Source organism: Sminthopsis crassicaudata, chromosome 3, assembly GCF_048593235.1.
Source record: "Sminthopsis crassicaudata isolate SCR6 chromosome 3, ASM4859323v1, whole genome shotgun sequence".
Lineage (NCBI taxonomy): Eukaryota > Metazoa > Chordata > Mammalia > Dasyuromorphia > Dasyuridae > Sminthopsis > Sminthopsis crassicaudata.
This window is the reverse complement of record NC_133619.1, coordinates 594743181-594754520: the sequence shown is the minus strand read 5'-3', so window position 1 is coordinate 594754520 and position 11340 is coordinate 594743181. Positions and strand designations below refer to the sequence as shown.

The following is an 11340-nucleotide window of genomic DNA, read 5'->3' as shown; positions in this document are numbered from 1 at the left end:
AGCTCCAGAATGGAAGGTTTTTAATTCTTCCTCTAACCCAGTGGCTTGATTCTCTTACTCTCTCCTTCAGTTCTCACCAAGTTCCTGTTCTCTCTCTGCCCAAAGGATACCCTCTGAATCAGGGTCCATCTAATCCCAGACTTGATGCTGGGAGGCAGGATTATGGTCTCACACCTTTTTCCAGTTGTAGAGTTGATGATCCTAGGCCCAGCTCAAGGCCCATCTATTCCAAACACAAGGTTGTATTGAGGCTTAGAAATCTGATACCAGTCTAGTCCTTGGAGCCAAGGAAGGAGACAAAGAGGTCCTGGCATATGGAGCTGCGATTGGCTTTGAGGATAAAGCTGAAGTTGTGCCCTGACTTCATTCTGGTGCACTGGGACGGGTTGGAACCCGAGTCTTCAGTAGTGAGCCATGGGGAGGCCCTTCCTAGCAGTATCGGCTTCCCAGTCTCGTTGACAGCTCGGCCACTCGGAAGATGGTAATATGGTGGTCCCAGTGCTTGAGGTACAGCCCTCTCCAACTAATCTTCTGGGAGATCCAATGTTTGTCTGAGAAGCAGATACTGTGGGAGATAAGAGGGGATGGGAATGCTGAAGGCCTGCAGGATCTCTGAGGCTTTACCCTTATGTAAAAACTGAGAAAGCACGGGAGGCTGGAAGCTCAGGCAGGCTGAGAATAGCCAGGAGGGAGAAAGCTGACAGGAGGCAGTCACCTTCTTCCGACTGACAATGGCCTGCTGCAGCCAGAGCATTTCCATGGCCAGGTGTCTCCGAAGTTTCTGGAGCTGGGCAGGTTGGGAGGCCGATGTGAGCTCCAGGGCCTCTGTGCATGTGGAGACATTGCGAGATGTGTCAGAGAATGCCACCAACTGGCCACAAAGGCTGCTCCCCTCTAAAAATGCCCTGCCTGGAATTAGGGGTCCTGGGTCCATTAGGAAGAGAAATCATTGGTGGGCCATGGGGAGAAAGGAGGGAAGAGGAGCTACCTGGGATCCTTGTCAGCATCGGCTCACCAGCCTCCATCATGAGGCTGTGCTGGGGAATACCTTCCTGGCCCACCCTGAAACCATCTTGCTGCTCAGGCCCCTTCACGGGAGAAGGTTCCTTTCGGCCTCCATCTGTCTCTGGTTCTTCACTCTGGAGTCTGCTGGGGGGCTCCTGAACAGGGCTGCTGCCTCCTTCTGTCCTGGGGCCACAGGGTCTTCTCTATGGGGCAATCAGGGCAGAGCCAGAGGGTCTGTTCAGCCCACTCCTCCTGTCTGCCTCCTGCAGAGAGGAGGGAGGGAGGGAGGGACGGAGGGAGAAGGAGGCAGCTGAGCAGGGAAGAGAGGAGGGTATATGTCGGGAGGACGTCAGGGCGCTGGAGGGCGCAAGAGACAACACAGGGCAAGGGGGAAGTGAAAGCCACAACAACCGCCCTCCCCCAGGAAGAGGGCTCTAGGTGGGTTCCGGAGCTGGGCCGGACTCACCCACACGTCAGGCTCAGTGCTCAGGAGGACCTACCCACTTACCGGTGCCTCCGGGGAGAAGACGGGCCTCGGCAGCCAGCGTCCCACCCAGCGCAGCTGCCCGCCCAAGTCGCCCTCCACCTGCCGCACCACCTCCTCATACTCGGCTCTCAAGCTCTGCAGCCGCCTCCGGGTCTGACGGCCTCTCACGCAAGCCTGGGGACACGTGGACATGATCACTCGGGACCGAAGCAGAATCCCGGGCCGTCAGGGGCAGGGAGGGAGAGCGGGGGAATCTCGAGGCCCGTCCGGAGGAGGGAACAGGAAGTGGGAGAGCCCCCGCCTGCAGGAGGGCACGGGGAGATCAGGGAGTCCCGAGGGGCCAGGGTCTATCCAGGAAGGATGGTGCCCCTGTCCCCACCTGCAATTTCGTCACGCGTCGAACCAACTCATGGAGCTCCATGACCCAGCTACTGGCTCAACAGTCCCGTCCTTTCCCGGCGCCTCCAATTATCGTCATGGTCACGCCCGCGTTTCCATGGAGACGGAAACGCCCGAACTGCGGTGCTACTGGAAAACGTGCCCGCCCGTCAGTCTTTATGAAAAGGCGTCACTGCCGGCTCCAAGTAAACGAGAACGCCCCGCCCTCACCTCGAAGTCAACCCCAGCTCTCTGGAGGGGCTACAGCGGGTGTTCCTCACCTAAAGGGGAGCGTGGGATCTCAGCAGGAAGATTGGCCGACGAGCTACGCGCGAATGGGAGGAGCCAATGAAGACACGGACACCCAGTGGGCTTCGGTCCATCAAGTTTAATTCAGCTGCTAGAGGCCCAGCCGGAATTGGGGGGAGGGGAGGAAGCAACCCTGGAGATATCACAGCTGGGGTCAGAGGTCAGGGTCTTATGAGATCGGAGGGCCTGAGGGCACAGCCCGTTCAGAGCTTGGGTCCTGTGAGATCAGGGGGCTTCAAGTCCCAAGTCAGGGTCATAGCTCTGGATATTTGGGGTCTGAAGGCCTGGAGTCACAGCTTCAAGGGCCACAGCCGGGTCACAGAGTCAAGGTCTGGAAGGGGGCGGAGCTCCTTCCTCATATCCTTGGAGCTGAGAGAGGCCAGCTGCTCCCCTCAGCCATCCTGGGGAAACTGAGGCAGAGAGCAAGTTTGATAGGGCCCGCGGAAGCCTCCCCTTAGGCTGTGGGTGCTTCCTCGGGCTCTGCATTCTCTGCCAGGTGCAGCTTCTGTCTGGACGCAGGCAGTTAAGGAAAGGGGTCTGCGGGGGCCCTCGGACTCTTCCTCTGAGAGCCAAGGATCCGCATGAGGTTTCTGAGGGCGGGGAGGGGGAGGGGGAGGCTGAGGGCCACTATATGTCCCTCACAGTTCAGAGTTTTTGGCAATCCTTAGGACTGCTGAAGCCCAGCCGCCACTTGATCCACCCTATTTGCCATCTGTTTGGGGGAAGGAAAGGGTCCAACTCAGTGGACAGGGGGGGCAGGGGAGCTGAGTTGGAACCTTGGGCACTCTGAGCCCCTTGCAGTGCCAACCTCAGGGAATCTTAATGGCCCTCCCCTTCAGGAAGGATACATAGAGTTGCTGAGGTCCTCCAGCTGAAAAGGGAGAGAGGAGTCAAAGGGGGGCCGAGCCCTGGGGTGCAGACAAGCCCCCTGGGGGTCCCCTACCCAGCCTCCCCGTGGCCCCATCCCCGGCTCACATTGCTGAGCAACTGATCTAAGTTCCGATCAGCCACAGTTTTCTTCTGCTCTTGAGGCAGCGTTTCGGCCTCCGCCTCGTCGTCGTCGTCCTCCTCCTCTCCACACACATCCAGGCTGAAGTGCAGTCGGGCAAGCTTCTCCTGCATCTCCCGGACGTGCTCCAGCTGCTCAAAGGAGCATTCCTTCCCTGCCCAGCCCAGGAGCCTGGTGCCAATCATGGCCAGGCAAGCTCCCCACCACCCCCGGCCCACTAGGGGAGGGGGAGTATCTGCACGCAGATACAAAGAATCTGTCGGGGGGCCCCGGGCACATTCTGAGCCTGCTTCCTCACACCCAATGAGATCCCTGACATCCCTCCTTCCCCACCCTTTACAAACCTACCAAAGGCCTGGAGCCGGCCAGAATGGAAGTCATTGAGTAGGTTGAGGAGGCCGCCCTCCATCTCATAAACTCCAGTCACCTCTGTCAGGAAGGAGTGCTGCAAGGGGGTGCCTGCTGGGGCACCCCCTCCCCCAGCGAGCACAGGGCGGCACTTCTCCTTGGTCACCCTGGGCAGTCGGAGGAGCCACTGGTCAGGCACAGGAGGCTTTTCCCTCAGCCCTCCGGCTCCAAGATGTCTGGGGGTGGGAGGGCTAGCTCCTTCCCCCTCCTGAGTCCTAGGAGGCAGCACCACCAGACTCCAGGTCACTGGCCCTTTCTAGGCCTCAGTCTTCCAGTCTGTATTCTGGGGACATTTGTCCCTGAGGCTTCCCTTAGTGTCATAGGAAAGGGGGGGGCCCTCCTGGACGTCCACACCGGAGCAGACCGACTTACCGCTTAAACTTAGTCCTCTGCTTTGGGGATGGTAGGTGGGGGAGGCCCAAGGAGAAGGAGGCACTTCGGCTGGTGGGGACTGGGACCCTGCGCAGAGCACCGGCGGAGGGTGCAGGCTGCGACAGACAGGGCTTAGGGCTTCTCTTCTTCTTCTTGTCATCCATGTCTGGGGGTAGCCACGCTTGGTTCTAAAGGGATCAAGGTGCCCTTGGGGAGGGAGCCTGGGAAGAGAAAGACCAGTGGGCACAAAGGAGTGAGACACTGGCTTGGCCCCAAAGTGGGAATGGGGAACAAAAGGCAGATTTTCACTGGATAAAAGAAACTTCCAGAGCACCCCAGCTGTCCAAAAGTAGTCTAGGGCAAGTCCCCCATCCCTAGAGGTCTCCTTGATGGCTAGATTCCCATTGGATAGAGATGATTTGGAGACTCCCATTCAAGTACAGATGTAGATGTTTTCCAAGGCCCCCAGCTACTGATTCTCTGACAAGTCCACCTGGTCTAGAAGGCCTAAGATTCCATTTGTCCAAGGGGCTGGGAATCCTGAGCATCTCTTTAAGCTGTCCTCTCATCCCCACCTCTTCTCTCCAAAGTCAATCTTAATTAGATGGGCCTACTCCAACCCTTACTGTACTGTATTCATGGAGAAACTGAGGAGCAGAGAATGAGAGGGACTTTCCTACTCACTAAAGCATACTTTTTTTTTTCAAAATTTTAGCATGTTTTTTAAAACTTGAGTTCCAGATTCTCTTCCTTCCCCCCTCTCCATTGAGAATACAAAAAACCCAATATTTATTATGCATGTGCATAATATGCATAATATTATGCAAAACATTTCCATAATAGGTCAAAGCATAAAATTTCTGACCCCTATATTCAAGGGTTCCATAACCTGGCTTCATATACTTTCCACATAAACAGTCTGGTCTACTGTCCTTTAGGTCACCGCCTTGTCCTCTCCCATTTCCAGTGGCTTCATCTATATTGTCTGTACCAGGTATGGATGATATTGGAAAAGTCCTTGGCACAATACTTACACAGTGGGAGTGTAATCAAAGTTCCCTTTTCCTCCCTGTTCCTCATTGACCATCTTCACTCTGTTGAAGACAGGCCCCTTTTTAAAGCTCAGCTACAAGTGTCCTTCTAAAAGCATTTCCTAAGGCTTCTCTTCCCGGCTGAGAGCAATGCCCCCTCCTCAGATTTCTCATCATCCTTCGTCCTTGTCAGACACAGGCAGTACAATAGAGGATGCCCCCGGCCTGGTGCCAGGAAGCTGGAGTTTGACCTGCAGCTTCATTTCATCATGGCTATATCAATATGTTAAATAACCACACAGACTTTAAACTGTTGTAGACATGAGAATTTTCCTCCCATTCTGCCCCAGGACCAGGTTGCTAGTCAGCTCTGGCTTAGTCTTTGTCCATCTGAGGCAGTAATTGGCCTCTGGCAGCTGGGACCAGGGAGAGGGTCTGAGCAGACATGTTGTGGGGGATGATTAGAGATGTTCCCACCAGCTTTTCTTCTAGCCCACTTTTTGCTTATCTTAGTTTGCTAACTAATGAAACCCCAGCCCTCCCTTACAAGCCTCGAAGCTCTCAGAGGGAGGACAAGGTGAAGCTCTGGATGAGGAACTTCCCCAGGGCCTGTTTCGGGTTGTACTGACTTCTCCACACACTCCCAGCAGGGTGGGGGAGCGGGTCCAAATAGGAGGAGGGACAGCAGTCCCTACTTTGGTGGGAATCAAGGGGAGATTGAGACGGTTTTTGTGCCAAGGCTGCCTGCTCCCCCTCAGAGAATAAGGTTCTGGTTCTAGGCCTCTCCCTCTGGCCTCTAAAGGCGATCTCCCTTGTTGGTGGAGGACCTGCTGGAGCATTCAGGGATGGTTCGGATCTTGGATATGTCCTTTGCTCCCCTCCGCAGGGTCCTGCCCCTTTGGCCTGGGCTGGTGTCTGTTGAGACTGGTGTGTGTGCTTTTCTGTATGCTAAGCTTGGCCTGGGCTTGGGGATTCCGTGTGTTCCACTTTGATGGAAAGAACAAGGCCACAGCCCTCAGGAGGTCTGGGATCCAGAGTGATTCTGGGCAAACCGTTTTCCCAGCTTCAGTTTCCTCATCTGTCAAATCCTCATTCAATGAGGTGGTGGACGAAGTTTTTTTTTTTTTTTTTTTTTTCAGCTGCAGAATCTCTCTAGAAAAGTGATCTCATAAAAGATGCATTTATTAGGCACCTACTGTGGGGCTGCCCCCGGGCTAGGTGCTGGGAGATAGCGGCTCGGAGGGCAGCGGCCCCGCCTCTCCCTGAGCTGCTTTCCTGTTTGGCCTCCATCCACGGAGACAAGCACTGGTGTCTGTGTGCAAGCCCCCGGGAGTGTCTGTTAGCGTCTGCCTGGGTGGTGGGCAGCCCCTGGCCTCCCCCAACCCCTCCCCCCTCCCCCCCCCCCCCCCCCCCGCGGCCCGGGGACATCCTGCCCCACTTGGGCAGGGGGCGCGAGGCGGGCTGAGGGCGGGGGCTCGGCATCCCCGAGCGGATCGCTGCGCCCGCGGCCGGCTCTCTCCAAGGGCACGTTGGGACCCCGTGCTCCATCCCCCTCAATCCCGTAAGTGGCCCCGCGACAAAGACTGACCTGGACAGATCCCAGCAGAAGCTGCGGGCCCGCCTGGGCCGCTGCCGCATCCAGCCTGGCTCCCCCGCCTCCCACTCCCGGCGACGAATATGTGTGTGTGTGTGTGTGTGTGTGTGTGTGTGTGTGTGTGTGTATGTATGTATGTGAGAGAGAGAGAGAGAGAGAGAGAGAGAGAGAGAGAGAGAGAGAGAGAGAGAGAGAGAGAGAGAGAGAGAGAGAGAGAGCGCGGAGAGTGATTTGCATTTAAAGGGGACGCCTCTTCTTTGGGCTCCCAGGCTTGGTCTGCTTGGCCGGCCTTGGCTTTCTAACTTGCTCCTCCCTTGCCAGGTCTGGCTCTGGCCCTGCTTCAAGGGTGGCAGCGTGCCCGGCGGGCAGGGAGGAGGCCCGAGCCCCAATTGTCGGCGCTCTCAGCGGTTTCCCAGAAACCACAAGGCCGGTCGGTTCCGCTTTGGGGAAAATAACGGGTTAGGAGTGTTCGCTGCACTCGGCTGCCCACGGATGCCGACAACTGAGCCGGAGTTGCCGCGCATTTTTATAGCGTTTTTAAGTTTTCAAGCATCCCAACTCAAATTCAAAACAACCTGGAAAGTGTTCCTTTCCTTTTTCAGAAAGGAGGAAATAAGGTAGGAAAAGGTTAAGTAACTTGCCCAGGATCAGGCAGTGAGTGGCTGAGGCTGAGTCGAATTCAGGTCTTGTGGAGAACAAGTCCGGTGCCCAGATCTCTTGGCTTTGATGGCTCCTCACCAGTCTGGTTCTCAGAATGGTCCCAAGCACCCCACACTTTTTTCTTTTTCCCCCTGAGGCTGGGGTTAAGTGACTTGCCCAGGGTCACACAGCTAAGAAGTGTTAAGTGTCTGAGCTCACATTTGAACTCGGGTCCTCCTGAATTCAGGGCTGGTGCTCTATCCACTGTGCCACCTAGCTGCTCCCACACCCCACACTTTCAATTCAGTCAGCTCAGGGCCCGATCTCAGGGGAGATAACGGGAGTAAATACAAGGTATATACAAAGGATTTGGGGAAGAGAATACATCTCACCAACAGGAGAAAGCCTCCTCTCAGAGGCCAGATCTGAGCTGAGACTTCCAGGGCTCCAGCAATTCTCCTGTGAGGACAGGGAGAGGGCCTTTTGAGCATGGGACCACTTGACCCATAAGCAGGCCCTGGGGCGGGAGGCAGAAGAGTTTGTTTGTTTTTATTTAGAATTTTTTCCACAGTATATATGCATGAGTAATTTTTTTTATAATATTATCCCTTGTATTCACTTTTCCAAATTATCCTCCCCCTCCCTCTACTCCCTCCCCCCATGACAGGCAATCCCATACATTTTACATATGTTACAATATAACCCAGATACAATATATGTGTGTAAATACCATTTTCTTGTTGCACGTTAAGTATTAGCTTCCGAAGGTATAAGTAACCTGGGTAGATAGACAGTAGTGCTAACAATTTACATTCACTTCCCAGTGTTTCTTCTCTGGGTGTAGCTACCTCTGTCCATCATTGATCAGCTGGAAGTGAGTTGGATTTTCTCCATGTTGAAGATATCCACTTCCATCAGAATACATCCTCATACAGTATTGTTGTTGAAGTGTAGAGTGATCTTCTGGTTCTGCTCATTTCACTCAGCATCAGTTGATGTAAGTCTCTCCAAGCCTCTCTGTATTCCTCCTGCTGGTCATTTCTTACAGAGCAATAATATTCCATAACTTTCATATACCACAATTTACCCAACCATTCTCCAACTGATGGACATCCATTCATCTTCCAGCTTCTAGCCACTATGAAAAGAGCTGCCACAAACATTTTGGCACATATAGGTCCCTTTCCCCTCTTTAGAATTTCTTTGGGATATAATCCCAATAACAGCAATGCTGGGTCAAAGGGTATGCACAGTTTGACAACTTTTTGGGCATAGTTCCAGATTGCTCTCCAGAATGGCTGGATTCTTTCACAACTCCACCAACAATGCATCAGTGTCCCAGTTTTCCCACATCCTCTCCAACATTCATCATTATTTGTTCCTGTCATCTTAGCCAATCTGACAGGTGTGTAGTGGTATCTCAGAGTTGTCTTAATTTGCATTTCCTGATCAGTAGTGATTTGGAACACTCTTTCATGTGAGTGGATATAGTTTCAATTTCTTCCTCTGAGAATTGTCTGTTCATATCCTTTGACCATTTATCAATTGGAGAATGGTTTGGTTTCTTATAAATTAGGGTCAGTTCTCTATATATTTTGGAAATGAGACCTTTGTCAGAACCTTTAACTTTAAAAAATTTTCCCAATTTGTTACTTCCCTTCTAATCTTGTTTGCATTAGTATTGTTTGTACAGAAACTTTTTAGTTTGATGTAATCAAAATCTTCTATTTTGTGATCAATAATGATCTCTAGTTCTTCTCTAGTCATAAATTCCTTCCTCCTCTACAGGTCTGATAGGTAGACTATTCTCTGTTCCTCTAATCTATTTATTATCTCCCTCTTTATGCCTAAATCATGGATCCATTTTGATCTTATCTTGGTATATGGTGTTAAGTGTGGATCCATATCTAATTTCTGCCATACTAATTTCCAGTTTTCCCAACCGTTTTTTCCGAATAATGAATTTTTGTCCCTAATGTTGGTATCTTTGGGTTTGTCAAAGATTAGATTGCTATAGATGTACCCTTTTTTGTCCTTTGTATCTAATCTGTTCTACTGATCTACCGGTCTATTTCTTAGCCAGTACCAAATGGTTTTGGTGACTGCTGCTATATAATATAGCTTTAGATCAGGTACACTTAGACCACCTTCCTCAGGCAGAAGAGTTTGTGAGAAATAGTGATGGGAAATGTCTGGAAAAGGAGGCTGGAATTTATTGGGGGATCAGTGCTTTTGAGTTACCTCAGTGTAGTAGTTGTATAAACACTGGATTGGAGAGAGGACAAAGGAAGAAGAGGGGGTGACTGGGTAAATCCAGGAAGGTAGGGATGGCCTGAACTGAGTGCATTGATGGGCTTGGGTGTGAGACAGCTACACTGTGGAGGGAGAATCAGAGACTTGGCAACTGCCCGTGTATGGGATAATGGATTGGACAGGAAAAGACAGACACTGAGACATAGGGAGAGAGAAAAAGGGAGACACTGAGGACAGACAGGAAGAAGGTAGAAAGAGAAAAGGAGGGACAGGAAAAGGGGAGAGACAGTAGGATGACTTTTGCGGTGAATCTGGGTGACTGAAAGAATAGTGTGGCCCTCAACAAAGTTAGGAGGAAGGGGAAGTTAGGAGAGGGAGCTGCAGATTGATGGGATAAGAGAACAAGCTCCATTTTGGACACATCGAGTCTAGGATGTTGAGACAACTGGGTGGAGACTTTACTGACAGTTGTGGATATGAGCGGTAGGAAATCTGAATCCGATAGTTGGGGGAAGGGAGGGAGTTCTTTCCCCAATATCCACTTCTAAACATTTCTGAGTTAATTATACTCTTAACTTGCATCTGACTTTTCTAGTCTGAGTTACTGAGAGATGTGATTTGCTATGGTATTCATCAAGGTTCAGTCAGGATTTGAATCCAGGTTTTCCTTTATCCACCCACCTTTATGGACCTTTATGAAGAAAAGCCGGGTTATCTCCTTGGGAAAGTCAAGGCTGAGGAAATGCAAGGAATCCCATGCAAAAAGGGCCTCCCCTAGCCACATGCCCTTCATATGGATCCAGGACTTAGCTTCTGTTAACACAAACACTCATTTTCCATGGATTTAGAGAACAAGAAGTTAATGAAAAGTTTAAGGTCCTGGGGGGATTTGTCTTCATTAACCTGTGAGATCGGTCCATGGTCCATCCCTGACAGTTAACCCTTATCCTCCCAATCACTGATCAACCCGTTTATCAATTAGCCAATAAACATTAAGGCAGTGTGGGGCAGAGCTGAGAAGCCTAGGCTGGAGCTATCAAATAACATCTTACCAGCTATCAGTTTCCTCATCCATAAAGGGCATTGGAGAGAGACTCCAGGCCCAGGATGGCCTTGGAGCTAGTTCTTGCCTCTCCTTTCCCATGAGGGCCTGAAATAGGATCTTCTGTGGGAAGCCTGATCTGTCCTCTTTCCCCCTCCCCCCTCCCCCCCTGCCCACTGTCCCAACCAGACCCTCAAGTAGGGGATGCGGAAGTTGCCCAAGAGCTGCAAGCAGAGAGTGAAGTTTCCACCAACCCAAAGTTGTGCTCTGCTGCAAGATGGAGCTTTGGACACCACGAGGGACTCCTGGCTAACTCCATAGGCAACGGACGGCGGTCTTTATGCTGGCCTAAAGTAATTACTCCAGGAGAGGAGCTATGAAGGAAACTCTTCCCCATCCCCTTGCGTGGACATACAAGCTGGATTGATAAAAGGTCACAGCTGGCAGTCACTGAAAGGGCCTCAGAACAGTCCGCCTTCAGTTGCAGCAATATTCCCATCATGGCTGATCCTCACACAAACTTAATTTCATTCTCTAGGTAAGGAAACTGGCCCATGGAGAGGACACGTCAGGCTCTGGGTCACAAGGCTGAACAGCAAGTCCATTGTTTCCCCACTCCCCCGGCCAACAGGGAAGAGCCCACCACCCCACTTCAAGCTCTGGGGAGGACACAGCCTGTCCACCCTCTTCATCCAATCCCAGAGCAGCCTATCTCAGGCCCTTTCTGTGTAGAAAGCAAGGCTGTGCATTCTGGAGAGCAATTTGGAACTATGCCCAAAAAGTTGTCAAACTGTGCATACCCTTTGACCCAGC

The 11340-nt window shown here is 52.0% G+C and overlaps 1 protein-coding gene across 8 annotated transcripts; it reads right to left on the bottom strand.

The window, feature by feature from the left end:
- Window positions 1-3: 3 nt before the first annotated feature.
- On the bottom strand, window positions 4-6890 carry LOC141563790 (coiled-coil domain-containing protein 28B). Of its 8 annotated transcripts, none has more exons than XM_074305355.1 (8): window positions 6588-6884; window positions 3969-4189; window positions 3537-3811; window positions 3155-3342; window positions 3028-3050; window positions 1514-2688; window positions 989-1315; window positions 4-565 (listed from the first exon to the last, which is right to left on the bottom strand). In XM_074305355.1, exons 2-6 carry the CDS (start codon window positions 4130-4132, stop codon window positions 2634-2636), a joined length of 705 nt encoding a protein of 234 aa, XP_074161456.1. In that variant the 5' UTR covers window positions 4133-4189; window positions 6588-6884; the 3' UTR covers window positions 4-565; window positions 989-1315; window positions 1514-2633. The 8 variants fall into 8 exon arrangements, with proteins under 8 accessions (XP_074161456.1, XP_074161459.1, XP_074161457.1 ...); XM_074305358.1 differs by having other exon boundaries at window positions 3537-3703; window positions 6588-6863; XM_074305356.1 differs by lacking the exon at window positions 6588-6884 and adding an exon at window positions 5003-6324.
- Window positions 6891-11340: the final 4450 nt, after the last annotated feature.